Source organism: Urocitellus parryii, chromosome 9 (assembly GCF_045843805.1).
Source record: "Urocitellus parryii isolate mUroPar1 chromosome 9, mUroPar1.hap1, whole genome shotgun sequence".
Taxonomy (NCBI): domain Eukaryota; kingdom Metazoa; phylum Chordata; class Mammalia; order Rodentia; family Sciuridae; genus Urocitellus; species Urocitellus parryii.
In genome coordinates this window covers 64,207,890-64,234,675 of record NC_135539.1, presented here as the reverse complement: position 1 = coordinate 64,234,675, position 26,786 = coordinate 64,207,890, and the positions used below count along the sequence as shown (strand labels likewise).

Here is a 26,786-nt window from a genome sequence, read left to right as displayed (position 1 = left end):
ACATCTCACATGTCTTTTATAGCATCTATTGCCTTTAAAATTTGTTCTGCCAGGCTCAGGCTATTGCCTGTGACAAAGGGAATTTAAAGTGCTCAGAGAGTACCTACCAGAGGGAAGACACCAAGGCACTGGCTTCTGAATGAATTAAATTGCAGGTTGCTGCTTTTAACTCTTCACCTGTTCATTTTTCATATTCGGGTTCCCCGCTCTTGAATTTGATGCATACTCACACATTCTTTTTACACTTCCTTTCAGTTGGCTCACAACATTCAAAGCAAAGAAATATCTCATGACTCATGAAAACATATTATTCTGACAAGTGGCTGTGACACCATTCTAATAAAATGTGACACACAATTCAGGTAGCCACTTCTTGATGACAACTTTTGAGTTCACAGTCTTTTGATGTTACAGAAATCACAGTTTGAAATGTTTTCTCTGGGGTACTTACTATGACCTAACACTACAGATTAGACATACCCCCAGTGTCACAAAACACATTGGGACCAGTCTGTTGGCACACTGCAGGAGCTATAAAGTGCTAAAGATTTCTTTTTGTACCACTTCTACAAAATTGTTATTTTGGGTATTTTTTTTTACTCAGAAAAGTTCATTTAGCCCATATCTATTTTTTGCCTTCTTAAAAATAGAATATTTTAAATATTATTGAAAGGGTCATGATGATTGAGAATGATTATTGTTATACAATTTACTTAAAGGACAATAAGTTGAAATCAGGAGACAATAGATCCTACCTTGTTATGAACCTGTTGTGTCAGCAATCTCTGAACTGAGTTTTCTTGTCTATATTTCATTCCTTTACCTATTTTATTCAGGTATTTACTCCAGAAAAGATGTGAAGTAGCCTTCAAGAAAGTTTGAAATACAAGATAGAATAAATGGGGGAGAAAAGGGAAAATAGAATGCAGGAAGGAACAAGTTGGAGCCTGGAAGAGTCTTAGTAGCATGTCTGCTACTCTGAGGGCCACTAATTTGAGCCAAGCTTCCTAGCAGCCAAAGTAGAAAGAGCAACCTGAGTTAGCTGCACTCTTGCTAAGGAGAAATACAAGTATTTTTGATATAAAATCCAACAGGATTGTCTCCAGGGAGTTCCCCAGAGAAGACACAGGACATCCAATCCTATGAACAACATCCTTTCCACAAGCTGTGAAACACAAAAATGTTATAGATCTTTTTTAAAAAATAATCATCAGTCTGGGCTGCTAAAACCACAGTGACATGTCATTTCTATTTAGTGAACACAGCTCTGCAGAGAGGCGGGGAAACAATGCTCACTGGCCACCTGACCCTCCATCAGACTGGCTTCCATGGAATATTCTTCAATTGCCCTTCTCAAAACCACTTCCAGGCAAGGTGTTGATAAATAGTGCATGGTGGGAAGCTCAGTCTACATGCCCTTATGTGATTCCGTGTGCCCAAACACAGGCCTCCCATCTGGAGTCCTCGGAGGTCCTCTCAAGCTTTGTCATTCTCTCATTCTGTTCTGAGATGCTCAGAGACATTTGAGGTGTAACTATTAGACCTTTATTCTTACTTAAAGTAGGTCTAAACTGCTTCTGTCCTGTGCTTCAGTGGTGACTGTCAATTCTTCTGTTTCAAAATTTTTGCTTTTTGTTACTTTTACTTTATAATTAGCTGTGCTTCTCAGGTCTCAGCATCCTCAGCCATGTGTTCCCCACAGAGTCTAGAGGGCTGCCCCAGGACATGCCCCAGCAAGCAATTAAGTCTGTTCAAATTGTATAGCAATAGAGGAGATGGGCTCTGGAGAGGGCCTCTCCTGTGGAGCATATTAGATGGACTTTCTGGTAGCTTTGGTTGCTCCATAGCCATTTCCTTGCCTTTTCTTTTCCTTTGTTGTTTTTTGTTTTAGTGAAATAACATTCACAGTTGCAGCTATATTCTGGAGGGTTAAAACTACCACAAAACTAACATCTGGAGAGGTTGCTTGTTATTCAACTAAATTCTTTTGGGATTAATTTTCTGACAAATAACCCTTACCACAGTGTGGTGTGGCAGGTAGTATGGAACAGAGACTGGGAAACATCACATCCCAGTTTTGCCCCGACCGATGATGCAACCTTGGGCAACCTTTTGGCTTCAGCTTCTTAGTCTAAAAATTTGGATCTTAGTACTCCTTTGTTTGGGTATTGTGCTTCTTAGGCTTATGGATTCGTACTTATGCTTAGAACTTCTTATTTATATAAGAAGTGCTATAGAATTGATTGAATAAGATAATTAAATGCCATTCTTGTTCCACTTCTTATATCCCAATGCTGAAATGATCCCAATGTCAGTCATTAACTCTTTCAATCCACTAGAGGGCCTGTTTCTGGCAGAGCCCAGCACTGATGTAGGTTTATGAAGATTTGAACTATAAGGAGTTAGGATTTTCTCGCAGGTTTCAGGCTCTTGCCCTATTCTTTATTTGATGCCCAAATTCTACCCTGATTCCACTCTGTGCTAAGAATGGACAGCATCATCTCTCAGACCACTGGTAAATTCATATTATGTATTGCACACTTCATAAATCTCTTTCATTTAATTCTTTCTTGAATTAGGAATATAATGTTTTGGTATAAATATCCTTTTTTTTCAAATTTCTGCTTGACTACAACAAACTCAGATCTTATACATGATGATTAACAACTAATTAGCTAAGCATATCAGAAGAACATTAAAAAAAATTAGTCAGGAATCTTATTTCTCCTAAGTTGACTGATTTCCCCCCACCCCCGCCACACACACACACCTGAACTATTGGCCATCATATAGCTTCAGCTTAAATTAAAATTAAAAGGTAATGATGTTCTGGCCTTTTAGCTAAAATCTAGTATAAAATTTAGTGACACTGTCAATAAAATTTTAGAACTTTTACAGGACTTACAGTATAACTTTTGGAAAGTTACAAGGTAGTGTGATCAAGGAAGAACTTACAAAAATAGCATTAAAAATAATTATTTTAAGCTTCTGAAATGTAGGGTTTAAACAAGAATGGGAAGTTATGATCCACGTATGTATGATATGTCAAAGTACATTCTACTGTCATGTAATGCTAAAAAGAACAAATTTAAAAAAACTACAAAAAAACAAATATAGGGTTTAAATTTGTTTTTTATTTCAAAGTGACTGAATCAATAAATTGATGAAATTAATAAAACAAGTTCAAATCTGTCCTTAAGTTAGTGCCTTAACTTTCAGTAGAAGATTTTAGTGTGAACATAACTTCCTTAGAGCACCTTTGTTTATCCTTCCCTGGGGGACAGTGGCATTGGTATTATTATTTGAAGGATGAGGCATAAGTAGAATAAAACTGAGACACTAAAAGCAAAAGAATAAGGTGGGTGGTTCCGAACGAGAAAAGGTAATGGGTTACATTAGTGCTTCTCAGGCTTTGACTGTGACAGACCTGAGAATCCTGTGGAAATGCAAGTTCTGACTCACTGCCCCAGGACAGGTCAGTACCTGCGATTTGAAACAGAACCTTCTGAGCTCTCTCCTGAGTCTGCCCTTGGACTTTCTTGTTTGTTTTTGTTTTTGTGTTTTGTTTTAGAGACAGATAACTTGCTATGTTGTCCAGGCTGGCCTCAAACTCCTATACGCAAGCAATCCTCCCACTTCAGTCTCCAAAATAACTGGGATTATAGATGTGCACCACCACTGCCCTGGTCTTTGTCTTTTCATTCACTCTCTGGAGGAATGGCCAGTTGGAATTTGAAAAGTACTTTAAGATTCTGCATCCTATAAGTACCAAAGCACTATGAGACCTGAGCTCCCACCAGACCTTCTGCTGCCAGAAAAAGCTGTGATACTTTTCTTGCTTTCTCCTGGAAACCTCAGGAAGGTGTTTGTCATCATGGAGTTTCTTCTGCTCTCAGAACATGTGTAGTCCTCTGGTCTCAGCATTCTCAGCCGTTTGGTCCCCCAGCATCTAGAGGGCTGCCCAGGACACTCCCCAGCAAGCTTTCCTATAACAGTTTTTCTCCAGTTTCTAGAAATTTCATAGTTCTTTTCTCTTTAAACATTATCTCTGTCCTGTATTTTCTTCTCCAATCTCTCTGGGAGCTATATATTTAATATTCTCACTGTGGCCCTGCAGTCTTTAATTTTAATTGTTCTTTTTACCATTTTCCATTCTGCTCACTTCTAGGCAAGTTTCTCTGCTGTATCATCCATTTCCTAAGCAGCAGAGTTTTGTATTTACATTGTTTTAATCTATTATCTCACCTGCCCGATGATTTTTTTTTTTATTTCAACAAGTATCTTTCTAATCCCAGAAGTATTCCTAGAAAATTTTTCCAAATCTGCCAGTTCATTACTGGGGATTTTTGTTTGTTTGTTTGTTTATTTGTTTGTTTTGTTTTAATATGCTTGTCTCTGAAACTGCATCTTAAAAAAAAAAAAAAAAGTGCTGGGGATTAAACCCAGGGCCCACATGAGCTAAGCAAGAATTCTATCACCGAGCTCCGTCTCCAGCCATGATATTTCATCCTTTAAAACATTTTGTGCAAAACTGCTCAAAATCTGTTTCTGGTGGTCTTAACCTCTGCAACTCCTGGTTTCTGAAATTTGCTGGGTCTCATGTCTGCTGACGCTCATACAGTGACCTGCCAAACCATATGCACACCCAAACTTTAGGGGCAGCATTTGATCATGGATCAATGCCTATGCAAGGCAGAGGAAAGAAGTAAGATTGGGGAAAGGGAAAAGTCACAGTGCCATGATGTCCTGATGGAGCCTCAGCCATGCTGGTGGGCACTGTGGAGTGTGAGAGCCAGAAGGAGCTGCACCTGTGGGCCATCTACAGCTAGGTGGCAAGGCATCTCTATAGAGATCTAATTATCACTTCTCCCTGTACCATACTTGCTTTGCTGAGCTCATTGCTTATCCTCATCTCTGGAAGGCCTTGGAAGATCTCAGAGGCTGATTAAGGGGAGCTGTTTCCCCAGAGAGTTTTGTCTCTGCAGAGAAAGGTGCTCCCCATTCAGGACCCAACCAGCCCCCTTCACCCTCCTCACTGAGGATTTCTGTGATGGGTTCTATCCAGCACTTCCTGACTGCTGCCAGCTCTGCACCCCACACTATCTGGGGCCCTGAACTCTCCACCTGCTCTTGGGCACACCTGCTCCAATGTCCACCTCCTCCCCACCTTGGTCCCAGGCTATGTTACTCAGGACACAGCTCTGGAATATTTGAGGGCTGAGGGGACAGATCTAGAACCCTCCTGGCTTTGATAGCAGCTAAGCTTCCTGTTAGGCATTCCCCATTAGTTGTGATGCTCAAGCAGCCATTCTGCTTCTCAATTATAGTAAATTCCATCTGTGCTCATGATAAAGTACTTTGTGATATGTTTTATGAAGTTATTTCATTCTTGATGCTATTTATAGATCTTTATTGTAGCATGGAACAAATGGAATTAAGAGCAGCACTTGCATTTGCACATATTCTTTCTATCTTAGTGCTAAGAATCACTGTAAGCACCACAGAAGAATGTTTGTTCCTTTTAAGCCTGGTTTTTCTGAAGCTTAAGAAAAGCAGTAGAGTTTTGTATTTACATTTGCTTAAATGAAGTTATCTTTATGTTCTTCTTTGAATTCAGAACTATTCAAAGCCAGTATTCTTATCAGTATTTTATTAACTGATACTTATAGACCATGTCTCAAAACATACCAAAGCAGGAATTCAGTGAGTTTGGATTATTTATTTCTTTGGTCATTCTAAAACAAAGCAATCAGATTGGCTTGAGTCCTTCCTCCCCCGCCGCCACCCCCACCCGCCTCCTCCCTCCCCCTGCCTTCCTTTCTTTCTCCTTTCTCCTATCTTCACCTCACTCTTTCTCTCTGATGTTGGGGTGGCCTGTAAACATAGCCAGAGGCACAATAAGGATTACAGATAATTTAACCTTTCAAAAACATTAAGTGAAACAAGACTTTACATTGAAGTATTAATTTGAAGCTATATTAAATTGTCACTTCAAGCCTCTAAAAAAAAAATGAGTGAAACGTGATAATAACAGCAATTTCCGAAAGCCAGAGCCCAGGTTCACACTATCACACGGAGATATAAATATTTATCTGTTGGAGCACATCACTTAGAACCCTCTCTGCTGAAGCCTTCAGTCAGCTGTGAATCTTTTAATGGCATTTCATTTTGCATGAGAAGAGCAACAAATCAGGGATTCATAATACTTGTTATTCTCAGTGACTGCCTAAGAGCAAAGAGAACTGAGATCTTGTGGCTGTTAACATTTTATGTTTTTGAAAGTCTGCTTCCATGATGTCAATTTATCAGTGCATCACAGTTGTAACAAGCCCACAGTTATACCAGAAAAAGTTCTAAGGAAACCAAGGAAGAAAGAAATTTTGCCTCTATTGATGATACCATGTCATCACTTATAAATGCATTTTTTAAAAGAAGACAGAAAACAGTAATAGCTGTTAATGTTGAAACCAGCATTTACAGACCAAACATAACCAGCAAATGTAAGTTTCTAAGAACACTCTTAGAAAAAAACAGAAGCCCCTGCATGATAAATAACTGAAAGAGGTGACATGACGTGCCCTGCTATGAAAATAAAAGGGTGAACAATGCATAATTAAAAACAATTTTTAAAATGCAAACATAGCTAATGCAACGAATTTAATGTGGAAAATATGGAAGCTGACCCCAAAAACAATTGTGATTGATTGATTGATTTTACTGCATATAAAGAGTATAATAAGAATAGACGATAATCAAGTTCACTTTTTAAAATTTGGAACTAAATATTCAGCATCTATTCAGAGGAAAGCTTAGTGTTATTGTTGCATTATAAGCATCTGAAAGTCACTGCTACAGGCCAGATGCGGTGGCTCACGCCTGTAATCCCAACAATTTGGGAGGTTTAGGCAAGGAGGACCGAAAGTTCCAAGTCAGCCTCAACAACTTAGTGAAGCTCTAAGCAATTTAGTGAGACCCTGCCTCAAAATAAAAAAGTAAAAGGGGCTGGGGGTGTGGCTCAGTGGTTAAGTGCCCCTGGGTTCAATCCCTGGTACAAAAAAAAAAAAAAAGTTTGAAAGTTATCACTACAGATTCCAGAAAGGGGCTTCTTTGATGTTGGAAAAGAACTTTGCTATAAGAGACCTGGGGAGCATTGTACCACAGAAAGCAATGTGTGGGGTGGAGAAAATCCGGATCTGAGGAGCCACTGACAGGAGCGCTCTTGAATATTACACAGATGTGCCTGTCCTTTCCCTGGAGAATAATCTCTAGTCTAATGTGTGCTCCTAATTTCAGGCCACACATGTGATACAATGGCCAGTGTTGCTAAATGTTGGTCCAACAGGGGCCTAATCTCCTTTGATGGTACCTGTTGAGCCTATAAATTGAAACGTTGGTACAACAGGTAGCAAACCCCATTTTGATTATGCCTTTTTGCCAGTGGAGAAGGAGTACCTGGTAGCTACAAGAAGACAGTGGTTGAACATGGAAGAAATATTTGTACTTTTCTTAAAAAGTAATCTTGAGGATTAAATAGTTACTTTTCCATTCTTACAATATAGAAATTAATCTTGCAGAAGGGAGAAAGCAGCCATCCTTAGATTGTCTTGTAATTGAATCAGTAACGTTAAAAGGAAGTGGATAGATGCTGAGAATATTTTTAACTTATGAAAAATGCTCATGCTAAATAATAGATTATTAAAAGCATAACATTATGGTGCTCCCAGTGCAGCCTTATTATTTTTGAAGCACTTATTATCAAGTTATTTTGTTAATTTGTTTGTGATGTTTAAGTTCTTAAAGGGAACAGTCTCAGTTGTGAGCCTAAAAGTATCAGAAGGTAGAAATAATGTTTTTATGTTTCTTGTCTATGTACAAAATATTACCTTACTTGATACACAGATACATCAACATATGCAACATTATTCATTTTTGGAAGGTATTTTATGGAGATTCCTTAAAACTTAGAGTTTGCATCATGCATTTAAAATAAAACCATTTCTCAGAGATCATTTTAGGATCCCATCTGGTGCTCCTGGAAGTCTCCCTCCCTCCCTTCCTGCCTGCCTTCCTTCTTCCTTCCCAACTCCATTACCCCCTAGACCCCCAGGTCTTGCTCACGTTATTCTTCTTTTTCCTGCTTAAGCCATCCGCAGTCCCTGTGTCCCTCTCTTCCTGTTCTTAAGAGAGGGGCATCTTAAAAACAGCATGTTTCTCCCCTGTTCAAATGGAGGACCCCCTAAGTACCACATCTAAGCAGTATTAAAACAGAAGACCCCTTCTCCTCTGCAGGGGTGAAAATAGGAAGGAATCAAGGGCAGGGAGCAGACAGTCTTGGATTGCTGTGATCCTGCAGTTTAAAGAGGTCATTATTTATCAGTTTTATAAGTTCACACATTCTTGGGGAAGTTGGAACAATTTTAAGTGTGGATTCTATAGAAACCATTGAGCATTATTCTTTGGTCTTATTTAGCAATAAATTGTATCAGAAATTCTATGATTCATCTCTCCCTCCTTCCCTTAAAGTTGTATTCCTCATGTGTGGCTTTATGGTACAGAGCGTGCTGAAACACCCAGCAGTGCAGTTTCTCCAGAGAGTAAAAGCTCTAGAACATCCGCATTCCCTTCCAAGTTTACCCCTAGGTTAACCATGCAACAGTGTTTTTTATAAGATTAACATCCTTAAAGAATTATTTTGTGATACCTTCTTTTTCTCCTTTTATGATTGCCATATGCCTTTAACTACCCCCATCCCCCACATTTTTCTCATATCATATTCTTCATTTATCATAGCCATCATGCATCATGATAAAAACTCCTGGACTTGTCTTTCATCACAAATCACGTTGGATTTTCTTCTGTTTTCAAATTCCAGAATCTTCACATTTACAACAAAGGTGAAAGTCATGGTATTAATTACGAACATAGTGGAGAATGTAGGCATCTGTAAGAAAAGTCTTAGGTTACTTTTTAAATTAGTTCCATTCATTTATTTGTCTAAGTCATTTATTAAGTACCCTTACATGCTACGTCCCACCCACTAAGCACAGGAGATCTTACATTGAATAAAATTGACACAGTGTTACCTTTATGAAACTTATAATTGGCATGGAAACCTCATTAAACTAATTTAATTCTGTGAGTGTGAAATTCAATAGAAAGATTGTTGACTGGATATGATAAGCTTGGGAGGTACTAATAGTATAGAATGGGATGAGAGAGCCTGCCTAGGTTGAGGCCCTGAGGAAATCCCACATTTCATGGGCACATAGAGGAGGCAGAATTGACCAACAGGTCGGAAAAGGGTTGAAAGAATGAAAGGAAGAAAACCAGGAGAACAACATGGTATCTCAGAAGCCAAGGAAGAATGTCAGTCAGGAAAGATCCTAAACAACAGGGTCACTTGCTCAGAGAAACACTGAGAAGCATCTATACCGATATTTGACCACTTGAGCGTCGCTGATGATCTTAGTGAGAGTAGTCACACTGAAGAGGAGGAGGGCACGATTCAGGAAGCAGTGTGTTCCAGAATGGATGGGAGATAAGGAAGAACCAAAGTGTAGACAGATCTTACAACAAGTTGTGAGAGAGAGAAAGTGACACCATAGATGAAGAGATGTGAGGTTAAAGAAAAGATTTTGTTTACTTTTATTTTTATTATAAAAATTTTCAAACATTCAGAAAATTGGTAGCTTATACCCATCATCAAGGATTTAACAACTGACATTTTACCATGTACACATTATTTTGGTTTTATGCTGAATTATTTCAAAGTAAATGGCAAACACTATTCCCTCTATGAATACTTTAATATGCTTCTCTGAAATATATCTTATCACACTAACAACATAGACAGTTAATTCCTGATATCACCAGATACCCAGCGAGTAGAGTTCTTACATGTCCCCAGCTATTCTCACAAGGCCTGTCCAGTCACTGCCAGACAGTTCTTCGTGTCACTGAATCCCTAGTTGAGGGAGTGTTTTGATTTTTGTACTTGTTTTATGCTGAGAAGCTACAGGTGGAGGGACCCAGGTTGAGGCTCCTGGGCTGGAAGTGGATGGTGTCTGAAAACCCAATGAGGTAGATCCCAGGATGAGCACAGAGACTGGTCCAGGATGAGCACAGAGACTGGTCGTTGGGAAGGAGCTCCACCATCACCCCTCCCACTAGAGCATGAGGTGGGCTGTGGAGCCACCCTGCAGCTGCTGGGAGATTTGGCAACAGAAAACCAAGAATGTAAACTTCTGGGTGTGAATTTTATTCCCACCGCTGAAGGATAAGGTACATAGGGATGAGAACCAAGTCTGTTCCCCGCTGTATGGTTGGCACCACTCAGTGCTAGGCATTTAATGGATGTTTAATAAGCATTTTTAATATGAATTTATGAATGGATATTAAGAGCTGGGGGGTTAAGGTTTGGGGAAAACATTAAAAGTTTGAATTACAAATAATATTTCCATACTACTTTTAATGCTTCAGACTCTGTTCTAAGAATTTTGTAATCAATTTAGTTATCACAGAGACACTATGCATTAAGTACTATTCTTACCCCTATTTTCCAGATGCAGAGAGGTTGAATAACTCTTACCCAAGTTCACAAAGCTAGCGATTGGTGTTGAGGGCCCAGCTAAAGCCATGAGCATGAATTTACAATCTCCCTGGTTTGGGGATCACCTCTAGCACTCTCTACGTGCAGGAGTCCTTGTAGATAAGCCCACTTGTGTTAGGAGTTTGTGTGTGGCATCTCCATAGTCAGCAGGTGCAAATTTAACAGCCTTTTTTTCATTAACTCCTGCACATAGCAGCATGTCATGATGAAGTACAGTGGACCCCAACCCTGGCTTCACAGCCCCAGCTCACTCTTCCTTTACTAAAAGGCAGCAGTGAATCCTTTTCCTAGCGTCCCCACACACAAATACAGTGAATGGGTAGAATTTTCTGTTCCACAAAATTTTGACCTTTCAGTGCTCTCTAAACTTTTAACACCAACTACATCTTGGCAGCGTTGAATTCTAATAGGTAGGCTTTGATATGCTCTATGTCTTTGTACATGTGTATACACTCAGGAGTTTGAAGTTCATTTAATCTATATTTTTCAAGATGTTCACCAAAGAGCCCCACAGGTAAGCCACATCTTTGAGAACAAGTACACGTTGACACGTTGATGGAGTAGATGAAATCTGATCTGATTTTTCATTGTAGAAATGTATCTAATTGTAAAGGCAGAGAAGTTATAGAATGTAATCTGTATGGGGTGTTTTTCCCTTAAAAAAAAAAATTGTCCATGATGTCCTGTATAACACTGGAAGGACTGCTTTAATGTATTCAGCATGATCATGGTTAGCATCCACTGTGAGCCAGGCATTATCTGAGGTTTTAATCAAAGAGACATTCTCCACTGGCAGGACTTCTTACTGGTTGTCCAGGATGAGAATTCTATGAGCAGAACAGCATAAAGAGGAGTCGAGCAGCCAGTGCCCAGGGCAGTGGCGTATCTTATGGGCCTGAAATAACTACCACACACACAAAGAAAAATACTTACCACAGAATCCCTCTCGGAGCATACCTCCAAGACAGGGCTGCATTTGGAGCCAAAACTCCAAAATAGGAATAACATTAAAATTTCTTTCTCCTCCTCCTCCTCCTCCTCCTCCTCCTCCTCCTCCTCCTCCTCTTCCTCCTCTTCTTCCTCTTCTTCCTCTTCTTTTTTTTTGTATGAGGATTGAACCCAGGAGTGCTTATTTACCGAGTCACATCCACAGCCTGTTTTTATTTTGCATTTTAAGACAGGGTCTATCTAAGTTGCTGAGACTGGCTTTGAACTTATGATCCCTCTGTCTCAGCCTCCCAAGCTGCTGGGATTACAGGAATACACCCTGAGCCCAGATAAAATTTCTTAACAGGGTTATGAAGGAAAATTATTACCATTATCTGCAGCTGGAGGAAGACTTTATTTCAGTACACAGCTTTGCATGAGGTATTTTAACATATCGTTATTTGTCATCCCCACAGCCACCTTCAAGGTAGGATTATGGTACTTGTTTTCTGGGGAGGAAAAAAAATGAAACTACAGTGCAGAGTGATTTAGTTCCTTACACAAGATTCCACAGCTAGTAAATGGCAACCTGAAGACATGCATGCATGTCTCTCTAGTTTGCAAACCTTCCATCTTTTTACCTCACTTACACAGTAGAGATGCCAGCAATCTCTGTTAAGGCCCATTCGACCACCTTTCTCCAGGTGGGAAACAACAACCCTTTTTATTTTCTAGATCACATGTGAGACATTTTCTTCTCAGCCAAGCACTATCTCCCACCTGTTGTGCATTAGTAAAACGCAAGTGGATTTATTATGTTTTGAAAGGAAAGAAATAGAAAATGTTCTATTCATCTGATTTCAAAAAACAAGCTAAGATGAAACTCGACTCAGAAAATACATCGAATTAAATATATAGCTCAATTATTGTCAGTAAGAAAAAGTGTGGTGCATAGCATGTTTAAAATTTGTCAAAACTCTGGGTGGCCAAAATTAAACCCAGATGCTGATGTTGTTCATCTTCAAAGATAAAAACTAAGGCTCTTTAATTCATAAGATAGTTAAATGTTAACAGTGTTTACCACTAAGAAGTTTGGTAGAACATCCTAATTATTTTTATTAAACGTTGATTGTAAAGGGAAAAAAAAGAAAATTTCAAGCCATATAATTTTTATAAAGGATCAAAATTGCCCAAAATACAACCATTACCATTAGACAAGCATTCTTATAGGCATTTCTGTATAAATATGCTTATGATGTGCACAATATAGGAATCATGGTATTCATGCTGTTTTTTATCCTGTAGATTTGACACAAATGTCATGGATATAAAAGGGCTTTATGGGAATCTTCTTTTTTTCCCCATTTTAAAGAAAGAAAAATGTAGCATTCCTTTGAAAACCAGTTAATAAAGAGCTACTTTCCAGGAGAAGTAGCTCCATCTTGTGGCCCTATGGGGTATTATCATTAAAGACCTCCAGTCATGTTGTGTTTTTGCAACTCTTTTTTTTTTTTTAGTGTGTGTGTGTGTGGTGCTGCACACCCATCCCATGTTTTGGCAACAGTGTCAGCCCTGGAGCTTGTCCAGTAGACAGGATGGAAACCGCACAGGACCAGAGACTCTATCACTGTCTATGGAGCCAGTGTGAGCACCATGGTAGCCAGGGCCCCTTCACACCCCTGCTCTTGTGAGCAATTTAACTCTAAGCCTTAATGTCTTAGTGAGCAACAGAAAGCCTATGCTTCTAACACAAGGCTTTCTACAATTTCCTCTAATCTTGACATCAGCACCATTAAAGAAACTGATCTTAGTGACCAACTCACTTTCCCTCCACCACATAAAGTCAGGACTTCTGAAGTGGAAACAGAGGCCCCAGGTAGAAGGGAATTTCAGAAAGGACCAATTGCTTGTGCTCATACCTTGCACCATCATATCAAAGTTTTTGACTTCACAAACTAGTTTAGAATGTTGTGAAAAAAATCTTTGCAGATAAAATTGAGTTTTCTAACCTGTGTCTGTATCTAATGGGTGAGTAGTACAAATGAGATCATTTTCTGTAAATAGATATTTAATAGTTGCAGGTTTTTGCCTTGTATAAGCACCTGAGGCGGAAAATTTGTGTTTAACATCTAAATGAGCATCTTTTGATTGGAGATTTCCTTTTTCTTTCTCTCCTGTGCAGTACATAGTGGAATGTCACGGGATCACCCTTCTTCCCCAGTTCTTGGGCATGTACCGGCTTAATGTTGATGGAGTTGAAATATATGTGATTGTTACAAGAAATGTGTTCAGCCACCGTTTATCTGTATATAGGAAATACGACTTAAAGGTAAGATTGACTGTATTTTCATTAAATGACTCAAGCTTATTCATTCATGTAATAAATGTTGTATTTGATTATAACGAGTGTTTAGGAGGCACTCAGAGCTTAAAATTACCAGAAAATTAGCAGTGCACTCCTTTGGGTAAAACAATCAGTGCTTTCTGACTTACCAAAAGACACTGTACATATTAGAGATGTTGTATCTCTTTACTCAACATCAGCCGCCTACTGGGCACTGTCGTAGGTGCTGGGAATAGCATGATGAACAAAACAAACCAAATCTGCCCTCAAGGAGGTGGCATTCTGGCAGGTAAAGGCAGACAGTAAGAATAATAAGTAAGCTACATAGTCTATTAGGAAAGTGGCAAGTGTTTAGATAGAAACAAAGAGGGGAAGGGATATAGGTTTAAATAGGGAGGGCATCAAGGAAGATTTAGCTGACAGGATGACATTAAAGAGACTTGAAGATGAAGGGATGAGCTAAAGGAAGAACATTCTTGGCCATAATCTTTGAAGACTTTTCCCCAAGACTTAGAGTGAGGAGGGCCGCAGGAAATTCAGAGAGTAGAGTGATGTGTTCTGACTTCCAGAAACACTGACTCAGTGGGAGAATGCCCAAGTTAAAGACTGTCACTCTATGATCTGCCAATCCAGCTTGGGAGTCATTTTATAAATAAAGTTTTATTGGAATGTTGCCCTGCCCGTTGTTTCTGTATTATCTGTGGATACTTTTGCACTGTGATGGTGGAGTTGAGCAGTAACTATAAGGACCATTATAGACCACAAAGACTTGATTATCCTCTGACCCCTGGAAAAGTTTGCCTATCTCTGTTCTATAGCAGTTGGTACTCAAGATTTTTAGTCTTAGAACCCTTTCACGCTCATAAAAGAAGCCCCCCAAAAAGCCTTTCCTTTATGTAGATTGTGTCTATAGAGATTTATAGTATTAGAAGTTAATATGAGAAATATTTGTTTTATTTTAAATAATAAGACCATTACACATTAACATATTTTTATGAAAACAAAAGGAAAAACTTAATGAGATAAGTAGCATTGCTTTACAATTTTTGTAAATCTCTATAATATCTGAATTAATATAGAATATCATATCTGATTGTGCTATCAGTTTAATATGATGTTATTTGATTTCAGTAAAGGATGAAAATCTGACATTGCACAATAATGTAGTTGGGAAGGAAAAGGGTGTGTTTTAATGACTTTTTCACATAATTGTAGATATTCTTCTTTTATACTACATCAAAACTTGACTGTTGGTAAATTCTCAAAGTGTAGTTTCATTGTGGAATCTGATATCATATCATTGAATATTTTGTGCTCTTTATATTAAAATCTATTGGTCTGTTTGTACACATAGGTAATTTTCTGCCACGTGTCATCAGGAACATATTTACTCCCTAAGTTATGTGGTTCTTCCAAATATTGGCACATTTCATTATTTTGTATCAAAAAAAGTCATATCAATATCATCACCAATCTCACTGGGAAAGTCTCATGTACTGGGAAGCTGGCAAACTCAAGGTAGATATCAGTTCTTCAAAATTCTGGTTTTCTCAACAAATTGTGAAATGAGAGCACATAGCTCCCCAGCACATACAGGAGGCTAGCAGCTTTGTTCACATTTGAGCAAACATTTGCCAGTCTCAGAGCTAAACAAATACAGATTGTCAGTTTTTCTTTCAAGTAAAAATATTGTTTCATGAAAAAGGTGGCTAGTTCAGCTCATAACTGAAACCATCACAGAAATGGTTCTTGAGAAACATTATTTCTTTGTAAACAAAAGTGCTTCATGCATACTTCCACACAGAATAGTGGAGGGGTATACTCCATGGTCAAGAGCTAATGCAATTAATTTTAGTGCTTCATCAAGGACATTCTTAAGTGATGAGGTTTGTTTTGTTGTTTTTAAATGAGCAATATATCTAGTGCCGCTCTGTGCTTGATTTGGGCTAAGCTGCTGGCAGTTTTGTCCACTGGTGTTTTTGCAGTATTCGTATAAATAGCAAGACAACGAAAAGACAAGTAATGTCTCAGTATTATAAAAGTACTCAGAATTACTAAAATCAGTTTCGACTCTACAGACTCCTATAAGAGACCCAGGTTCTCAGCCACACTGAGAAATGCTAGTCCTAGTGAAGGAAATCTAGGCTTATCTCCCAGACCCACTGGATCAACCTATCACATACAGCCTTGCCCTGTCTTGCTTCCAAGTCTTAGCTCAAGCCATTTTGTTTCCCTGGAATTGTCCCTTGGGAAATCCCAGCCACCCTCCAGGGCTCCTGCCCCACTGGCTCTTTCTTGAAGCCTTTGCAGAGCTGCTCAGCACATTCAGTCTGTGTGCTAATTTGACTGTCCCATGTCAGAAAGCCAGAGTGACCTCTAAAAGCACTTATGCTAGGGCTTTCTTTTTGTGTGATGCTAGGAATTGAACTCAGGGCTTTTCCCATGCTCGGCAAGTGCTAGCCACTAAGTTATACTCCCTGCCCCACACATGTGTGGGTTTTATGAGTTGGTAGCTGTATGCAAGTTACTGAACCTTTATGAGTCTTAGTTTCTTCATCTGTTAAAACAGGGATGAGTTTACCTGTGTTTATGAGGTTGTTGGGAGGATTAAATGAGATACATATGTGTGCCATCCAGAGTAAGGCACAGCTGTTATCCCATCCATTTTGCTAGCATGTGAGCACCTTCAAGGTAGGCTGTTGTTGTTGTGTTTTTTTGTTGTTGTTGTTGTTGCAGTGCTGGGGATGAAACCCTGGGCTTCATACTTGCTATGCAAGCACTCTACCACTGAGCTGCATTTCCAGCCAATTCTCTTTAATTTTGGGGCCCCAAAATGCCTAATTTGGGGCCTCCTACAAGTAGGCATCTAGTAAACATGTCTTGGTATAAGTTATAATTGTAGATTGGATATTATTTTTTAAATTTTGCCTTACATTTCATAATTTCATCTCCCTAAATAAATTCTGCACAGTAGAAAGTTACAAGTTCAAGGCCAGCCTGAGCAACTTAGTGAGACTCTGTGTCAAAACAAAATATAGAAAGGGCTGGAGATTAGCTTAATGGTAGAATACTTGTCTAGCATGCACAGCCTTGGGTTCAATTCCCAGTACTGCAAAATTAGATAAATAGATTGTGTGCTCCTCTGACTGTCCCCAAGCACCAGTAGCATTTTCTGTGCTGCATTGGTAAGGTCTCTCACATCCACAGTGCTGGGGACACTGGGCATTAGGGGATGGACACTGATTCTGGGGGACTGCAGCTTGGTCTTGGCTTCCCTCCCTCCCCTTCAGCCCAAATGTCTTCATACGTGAATTTTAGGCCACTTGCATCCCTATCAACACCTGAGCTGCTCTGAGTGACAGAGCTGGGAGCTACTTTCATTTTGCCCAAATCAAATATAAGGTCCCTCAATGGTTGGCTAACCTTAGTATTCCGAGGCAGTAGCTACAGTCTAGTTAACAAACAGTTTGACTGGCCTGTTGTAGCTCAGGTGTCTAGTGCAGGGTTAAGGGGGACCATCATTGATCTGTGATCCTTCTCCCACTTATTCAGCAAATGCCTGCTGTGAGTAAAACATCCCAATAGAGCACAAAGAATAAGAAATGATTGTTGTGTTAACATATTTAGGAATATACTGGACCATTTGTGTCCCGGCTTCTCTTTTGAATTAAAATCTTCCACAAAAAAAGAAAGACAAGAAAAGGGAAGTTTCTCTGCTTGAACTGTACCCCCCCCCAAAGCCTCCCTGTTGGCATCTGGGGTGAATCTGGTCGTCTTGGACACCCAGAGCTCCGAGGAACAGTTTTGAAAACGTCTGCAGTAGACTAGACACTGCTGCGATCAAGGACTGTGTTTTCTTCCACTTTGTACCTTTCTGCTCAGCATAGGGCCTGGAACAAAAGAGGTACAAGTAAATGTGTGTCTTTGAAGGAATCTCCAAAGTAAAGGGATCAGTAAGTGCTCACAGGGGACTTGCTTAGGTGTGAGCAAGGAGAAACTGCCCCTCAGTAACTCTTAACACATGAGAGGAAACAGTGGGTGTTGTAGAGAAGACAGTCCAAGGGTTAGGATGTGCCCTCATCCGCAAGATGTGATGCAGGGAAAAGGCACTTACTGCCCTGGCAGTCACCACAGCCAACTGATGACTGCCTTCCCCTTTGAAAATACTAAGACTAACTGATGTCTGACAATGAATGTAGTTTTAATCGAGTACTTAAGTTATTGCTCAAGTGATTGTCAGGTTTTCTGACTTCCACCAGATGGATATGAACCAGAGAAAGATGGACCAGGTAAGGACAACAGGGGTGGGGTTGAAGAAGAGTGTTCAGTAGATAAGAACACCTACAGGGAGGCCCCAGATGAGGCTGAGAGCTTTGTTGGGGAAGGAAGAGGAGCTCTCTTGGAAGGAGCCTTGGAGCAGAACAGCACTCAATGAATTCTCAGCTCTGCCCATGACCATTTTCATATTTCATATGTTTGAGACTTGATGCCTGGTGTATGCACATTTTTTATTATTTCTTTGTGTTTCAGGGCTCTACAGTGGCTAGAGAAGCTAGCGACAAAGAAAAGGTAAGCCTTGTGCCATTCTCAGTGTGTGCCTGGCCTTTGCTGGCTCCATCCCTCTAGTGTTAATTCTTTTTTTGCATCTTCCATCACTGTTTCTTCCCATTTCCTTCACATTTTTGGACTGAGGACTATTCTCCTTCATTTCCTTTCCTCAGATTATTGAATAATGAAATAGTTATTAGTTGTAAGTGTGATTGAAAAAAAGCATTTCATGTGCTGAAAACCTAGTTAACTGAATAGTGAGCCTAACAAGGATGGCATCTATAGCTCAGGATGCTCTCCTGCACCTGGACCAGGTCTCCAAGGCCATTTTACCACTTACTACCTAGATGTGACCTTGAATAAGTTTCTTGACCTTTCTAAGTCTTTATTTTCTCATCTGTAAAGTGTTGGCTTGGAGGAGCTTCCAAAATCCTTTCCAACTAAGATAGGAAATAGAGCATGATGTACACCTGTAATCCCAGCTACTCAGAAACCTGAGGCAGGAAGATCACAAGTTCAAGGCTAGCCTGAGAAACTTAGCAAAACCCTGTCTGGGGGTGGGGGCAGGAGGAAATTTTATATATATATACATATATGATTGCTTAAAAATTAGGAATAAAGAGAACATATTTTTTAAAATATTTTTCTGACTTGTGGTACAATAGGTAATATTTGAATCACATTTAGTTGATTAGACAAGATTAGAGGCATAGGCAACTTGAAGGGTCAGTTTGAATAAGAATTTGAATTTGAATTGAGAAATCGATTCCTATATGTAAATCTAAACTAACCCAAATCAACACATGCTTATATGAAAGGGATTACCGTTTCCTACCCTCCAGCTTCAGAAGTGCCTTTTCTTAACTATTCCATTTGAAAAGATAGATTCAAGATTTTTGTTTAAACTTTCATTTTAAATTAAATTTTTAGCATATCATTCCGTTTTGATTTAAATTTTATAAATTTGCTCATTTGCTTTCACTTATTCACTCAGAAGTGTTTGTGAATATCTTCATGATTAGTGTCCCAGCTTCAGAGGCTTAAATATTTGGCCACCCAGATATATCCATCAGGGGGCATTGCCAGTAAGTAGGAAATAGTGGTATCCTGTGAACTATGATAGAGAGCTTAGAGCATGTAGCAAGACCATCTGACTCAGGCTGGGCAGGGTCAGGCAAGAACTTCCCAAATGTGGTGATGTTTAGGAACCTGATAAATAAGGAAGAGTGAGCCAGAGGACGAGGTGAGGAAGAGCAGCAGGTGCTGAGGCCCAGTGGGTACTTCATATTAGCTGGAGAAAGAGATAAGCCCACCCGGAAAAGAGGGCCAGTTGGAGAGACTGATGGGGTGCCCCCAAGAAGATGGGGCCTGAGCTGGTATGGTGTACATGTATATAATACAGAGAAATTTGGGAGAAGGATCAACAGAACTCAGAGATGAAATACAGGTGGTGACTAGGACCTGGAAATTCCAAGAGGGAGGGGAATTCAGGATGACCCCTGCGTTTCTGGGTTGGACAGTGAGTAGCGATTCTTCGCACTCACTGAAATCCGGCATAGCAGAAAGGATGGTCTGCAAAGAGAGGAGTACGGGAAGTCACCCATCAAGAATGTGTAGAGTAGAAGAGAAGCAAATATAGTCCAGCCCAGAAGAACATCACCATATAAGGGGAAGTCCAAGAAGAGTCCTGCAAAAGGACAGCCAGAGACAGGAAATGAGCATTCTGGATCATTTGCACAAATAATTCTTGAGTATCTGATGAGCAAGCATTTTGACAAATATTATAGGAAATGCTTCAGGAACAAGAAAGATGGGACAGTCCCCACCCTCATGAAACTTGCACTCTAGTAATGTCCCAGAAACTAGAGGAAGAGAACTTTCTAGAATTGGATATTGGATGCTTTTGTAAGGCCAGGTAAGATAAGCATTGAGAGTTATCCCCTGCATTTATGAAGAGGGAAATTTCTGGGGATCTGGTTGAGGGAGATGGGTGGGAGCAGAAGCCAGATTCCAGTGCATGAAGAGGTGAGGAAGAGAAAAGGAAATGGGTTCTCCTTTAACCATTTGTGTTCTTAATGTGCTTTAGTGGGGTGTGTATTTTTACATTTCAACCCCAGTGCAAGTCACCTTGAAGACAATGGCGTTAGCCCTAAGAAGCAGCAATGATGCCTGCCAACTTCCAAGCTGCTCTAAGTGTGTCAAGTGCCAAACACTTAAGCAAGCAACCTCTGAGAAACTCAGCAGTTTAATATCATTGGGATTTTCTCTTAGGAGAAAATATCTGATTGTAAGAGCCACACATATCTTTGACATCCTAATCCATGCCAACCTAAGTGAGAACTGTGGACACGCTGATGTTCCTATTCCACATCAGTTGCTCTGTTTTTTCTTTATCCCCAAGTCCCTTAAGACTACTATGAGCAGCATCAGTTTCCTCTGTTGGTTTTGATTTCTTCAGGTTCAATCCACAGGGCCGGATCTGCTCCAATGATAACCAGTGCCAAGAAAAGACAGTTGCAGCTAATGGTATGATGGCTGCTAAAGGCTAAATCACAACACATGAGCACATAGGAGGGAAAGCCACAACTATGTGATACCTTATAGCTGTGAGATTTCCCCAGAAGAAGAATGTGCAGTTCCCTATGTCCCTCTCCAGTGTTCTGCCCACAGGTCTCTCTGCTTTTTAGAACCCTGTGTTATTAACCACAGTTCCACTGCCCTGAACCAAAAAAAGTTCAGCCCCTTGCCTAGTGCAGATTTCTGTGGAAAGAAATAAGAATATAGAATTTGTTTGAGCAGAAATATTTTCTCAGGACTCTGCTAGGCTGCTTTATGAATGTGTGATCCTCTTTCCTCTCAATATCTTCTTTGGAGGTAGCCTTAGAGAAAGGGCAAACCCAAGAGGGTTTCAGATCAGGGTCCAGCTTTCACCTTACCTAGGGTGGTACCCAGGCAGCCTCACACAGCTCATGGCAAATGCAGAAACCCTGCCTTGATCTGGGATTTTTTTTTTTAATGTTAGTTTCAGTGTATTGAGAATTGTAGATGTGAGCAATATCAACAGATATTTTTTGATAAAAGCTATATGCCCCAGACTATTTTGAATCATACATGAATTTGGTCATGTCCAACCACCAGATGAGAAGACTTGCAATTATTAATTCCTTTGAGTGCCAGAGTGACTTCACAGATAGGTTCAGTAACTTGTCCCAGGTCCCACAGTTAGGATCCCCAGTGCTCTAGCACCAGAGCCCATATTTCTAACCACTGTACCATTCTGTCTTCTAAATATTTAGGAGTGTTTCTTTCCCACCCCCTCTCTCTGTGTCTTCTTTCTTTTAAGGATATATCAAAAATTCATGTTAATTCCATTAGCCTTGAAAATGAATGAGGAAAACTTCACTACATTGACAGAAACATTGTGAGAGAGTTATATACATGCTACAAGAGATCATCCTGGGTCTTTTTTTTAAAGTAGTAAAATAAGTCATTTAGTATCATACTATGTTGGCAAAACAACTCTTTTGAGAAGTTTGAATGTTTTTGTACATACTTTCAAATGTGCATTTTTGGACACAGAGCTTTCTCCCTGTATCTTACACTATGTAAACATTTGAATTGTCCACACTGTTGACCTGAGAAAGAATCCAGTGCTCTGTACTTCTTTGGGGGCTTAGGTTTTTGATAGCTCTTCTTCCCCAAAAGGCAGAGGCTCCACAAGGCCACCTCATCTGTCATTGTACATTACAGATGCTCACTAGAAGGGTAGAGGAGCAATATAAGTATGGAAAGTAAAAGTAATGCAATTAATAATCCACGGTAGGAGTGGGCCCTGGCAGCAGAGCATCTCCTCGCTTACAGCAGAAACATTTTGTTAAACTATAATAGATTACATAAAATTCATTAGTGGAGCTGATCTCTTAAAAAAAAAAAAAAAAAAAAACTTTGGATTTTTAAGCTCTGAAAAAAATTTTTTGCTCACCTTTTCTGCCAACTTTCATAATCAGCTAATATTTTTGACTCTTTCCCAAAAAATAACATATAATTCTTTTGTCTTCACAAATAAAATCATAATGCTATCAAAACAATCACTGCTATCTTTGGTTTGAAATATTTGGAAGGCTAAAAATATTTATTTTCTGCATCTTTTTTAGAAATGAAAGCAAGTGATTTGCAAGAAAATTCTTCTCATTGCTATCGTTGTACAATGATGTTCTCTTCAAATGATGGTTACAGTGCAAAGAACGATTTTTCATAGAGAATCTCCATTGACATGGCTTAATTAGTAATCTCAATTCTTAGGTTTTCTTTCATTGGAATCATTATAACTGTTTTAATTTCCCATACTTTTCACTTGTTGATGACAAGTTTTGAAACTGTCATTTCAAATATTTAGTGATATAGGTGCAGACAAGTCCCATCCCTTGGATTTCAGCTTGACACATAATTAGTGTGATTTGCATTAGCATAATAATGAAGATGGAACAGAAGGAAATAAAGAAGTTATATTCTAACAATAATGGGATCACTTTCATGGCAACAAGTATCAGAACATGCATGTACAGATGTCTGGAATTTTTTTAAAAAAGAGCAGAACACTACTTTTTTTTTTTTTTTTAACCACTGTCAAATTCTGACAGCTGCTATGACTTGTTTTATTCCTTAATTCTTTCCTTTTTAATGGAAGGGCATCTTCCATTCATGGCTCCAGCAGTTTCGCCTCCTCTAAATGAGACAGAGAAATGCGAATCTCCCTGGTGGTCGATCTTTTCACAGCTGCGCTGCAATTCCAGTGTGACATCAAATTAGTAATTATAGCTGAGCGGACTGCTTTTTACAAATGACAGTCTTAGCATGCTGCCAGCTAGCAAGCTACTCAGCAGGGAATCCGGGGAAGTAAAAGAAAACATAACTGGACTCACTTGATCTCTGGGGGATTTGACCTGACTCTTTAAAAAGCCCATGTTCTTGAGAGAGAGAGTCCTGGGGATTTATACAAATATGCATTTTGTTCATCGTTCTGCACAGTTCTTCTCAAAACTCATGTCTGATTTTATTAGGTAAAGTAAAGCCTGTGTAATGGAGTCATAGGGTCACAATAAGAAGATTCCTTTTAACACACAGCCTTCTCCCTGGAACCCATTTGAAAGAAAACAGCTGCCCTGCAATTGGCATTTGTGTAACTATATTGGCAATAATCATTGTTGACACTTTGATAATGGGCTACAAAAAGCCGCCTTGTCGATTCTTATGCATTGTGAATTGCACTAGCAATTAAGAGACTGTCACCATCTCTGACACTTTACCTATTACTGACTGAAGGTTCGGGAGAATTAAGCATTAATACCCTTACATCTAAAAATGCTTTCCTAAACCAATTTTCAGCATTTCTTTTGAGATCTTTAAATTGTAACAAATTATAATTAATTATCTCTATCTGGTCCTTCAGACTGCAGTCAAAGGCAAGGTAACAAGGGTGGCAGGCCCCTATAGAAGGTACAAAAGCACAGCAGTGCTTCCTTCTGGAAGTCTTCCTTTTCCTCTCCATTAAAAGGACCTGCTTTTCCACTGTAGGCAAGTAATCAGTTAAAAAGAGATTGCCACGGTTTTCAACCCTCAATTCAACTAATGCTTTAACCTTGTTCCGTAAAATTTATTTTCTCCCAAGACAGAAGGGAGCATCTCCCTCTGCCAGCAGTGTTAGGAACACCTATCCCACCACCCAAAGCACAGGACAAAGTCCCCCTCCTGGGCAGAGGTAGGACTTGTTTCTCAGACCTTAAAGGCAACCCTAGTAACTTCTGCCTCCTGGACCAGAGATGTTTTATAAAAGGGAGTTTGTGGGCAAAGGTACCAAACAGAGGATCAGGGAATCTGAGTCCCATCCCTGGGGGAAGGAGATATTTGCCATTAATGGAAGGTTGGGATTTGGAGAAAGGTCATTTAACTTTGTCATCGTTATAAAATTAAAGGATTTGAGTGTATCATTGGTTCTCATGCTTTCGTGTTTATGAGAATCTCTTGTTTCATATGAAGCTTCTCTGGACCCTCCTTTAGAAATTCCACTCAGCAGTAGACTTCACTTAGGGAAGTCCTAGATTTAACAGTTGCTAAAATCTCCTCTGTTCTACATATAGGTTCAAGTGATAGCTATTACAAATGCAAAAGTGTCCTGTAACATTATAACAGCAGATGTCTAAGCAGTCCATAAGAACCCTACCTGCAAACCATGAGGGTGTTCTAGGAAGTGCGTTTTCTGGAGGGTTTGGTTTTGTGCTGGGGATTGGATCCAGGGACCATACATGCTAAGCACGCTAAATATGGCTGGGGCTACCCCCACCCCCAGCCAGGAAGTAGGGGTTTTCAACTTCAGTGCATTTGGAATTTTTTTGACTAGTAAGTGTGGCATGTGAACAAAGAGAGAGAGTCTCATCTTCCAGATTTTTCTCTCAGATTACAGCATTAAAGTCCTCAAGCCTTTTGGATTTACTGGCTTAGAGTGATATATAAACTCTAAATTACCTTAATTTTTATTTCATTAGATGAACTCAAGACACTCACAAGCACATATGGAACAGTGCTGTTAGTTAATGGAATTATTTTAAGATAACAACATTTTCAGTTGGTTCTAGAAAATCTTGGAAGTAGAAAGAAGACATGAAATTTAATGTCGCCTGAATTTAATCCAAACTGCTACAGATGTGTAATCCTTATAATAATAAAATAATTAGTATTAAGCCAGAAACAATAGGACTAGCAGACTCCTTAAGTGTTCAGCCTTTGATATTTGGATTGCCACTGTAGACATCTATGCAACATAGTCTTCTGATCAGATGGGAACAAAGCTGTTTCAAAGGTTCTCTTTTTGTAGGTCCTACATACAGATCAGTGGTCACATCACTGCTTGTGGAGGAAGACCAAACTGTCACTTTGGCATTGCTACCTATACTTACATTTATAAAAGTATGAAAATATCATAAAAGGAGTCAATTTCACATTTTACATATCAGCTTAAATTTTTTGAAGATTAAGCCGTGTATGGTGGTACACACCTGTAGTCCCAGTGACTAGGGAGGCTGACACGGGAGGATCAAAAATTTAAGTCCAGTCTCAGAAACTTAGTGAGACCCTGTCTTAAAAAGGGCTGAGGATGTAGCTCAGTGGTGAAGTGCCACTGGGTTCAATCCCCAGCAGCCTGTGTGTGTGCTCACACACACACACACACACACACAAACACACAAAGAGTTTTTGAGAAAATAACCAACAGCTAGGCCTCACCAGTCTTAACAATTCAAAACAGCAGAATTATAGCAAAGTTTATCCAGTTTTGTGCCTCTTAATTATAGCACTGTTTCACAAGAATGTCGAGGTGTATCTTTTTTCCATATTTTACATATATACAGGCACACAGATTCAGAATTAGAATCACAGAACTTTCACACATGGATGATGGTCACAGATGTGTACATTCTCCCTCTTTTCTTTATGGAAATTAGAAGTTAGTAATGAGCTATTGGATCATTTTGCAAACCAGGAACTTATGTAGACCTTCTGTTTATATCGTTAAGGGAGGCTGCGATATGTGCTTTTGTGAGAAAACACCTGTTATCTTTGCTGCTTCTGAAAGAACTTTATCCACATTCACTAATTTGCCTTTGCATGTATCAAATTTGTGGCTTAGCTCTTTTGAGAAGCAGAACTGATTTTATTATAAATCTCTAGCATCTCTTGTTACCCCAAAATTGATACCACATATATGATATTATTCCATCAAATTATTTTTATCCTGGCTCCAGTGTAAGGATTATCTGAAATTTTCCCTCTGATAGAAATGCTTCGGGAGTGTATTTTCAACTTCATAGGCTCTGATTTTTGTGAAGTTTTTTGGCAAGCATGGTAAAAGAAGTTTTATTCTGTTTCCTAAGTTTATTTTCATTTAGGTACACTTGGAATAACAAGTAAATCGGGAACATAAGCTGTCCCTAACATAAGACAATAATTAGTATGTATATATTTTAAGTCGTGCGTGCAGCTGAGAGGGTCACAGTATCAGCCCATCAAAGGGACACCACGCAGCAATCTTTGACATCAAGGTTTACAATTAGATTCTTTTTAATGGTTTACTAAATGAGTACATTGAACAAAAGTTCATTTCATTCTAAAATATAAGTCCTTTAATCACAGAGTATTTTGATATATATTATCCTTTGCATTGAAACCTTCTGGTGCCAAAATCCTGTTTGCATTAAACACTCAAGTGTGACCGGGTGCATTTCATCTTCCCAGTAAGGTTTATATCCAGACTAAAACAAAAACTTGGCTCTGTATTACAGAGATGTGGGCTTCGTGCACTTTAAG

At 39.3% G+C, this 26,786-nt stretch overlaps 1 protein-coding gene across 3 annotated transcripts in view; it reads left to right on the top strand.

The window, feature by feature from the left end:
• The window catches only part of Pip4k2a (phosphatidylinositol-5-phosphate 4-kinase type 2 alpha), a 154,205-nt gene that overhangs the window by 110,101 nt on the left and 17,318 nt on the right, over positions 1-26,786 (top strand). For all 3 annotated transcript variants that reach the window (XM_077802993.1, XM_077802992.1, XM_077802991.1), the window contains 2 exons: positions 13,719-13,865; positions 18,411-18,449. In XM_077802993.1, coding sequence (XP_077659119.1) covers positions 13,719-13,865; positions 18,411-18,449 — 186 coding nt within the window. The remainder of the gene's footprint in view (positions 1-13,718; positions 13,866-18,410; positions 18,450-26,786) is intronic.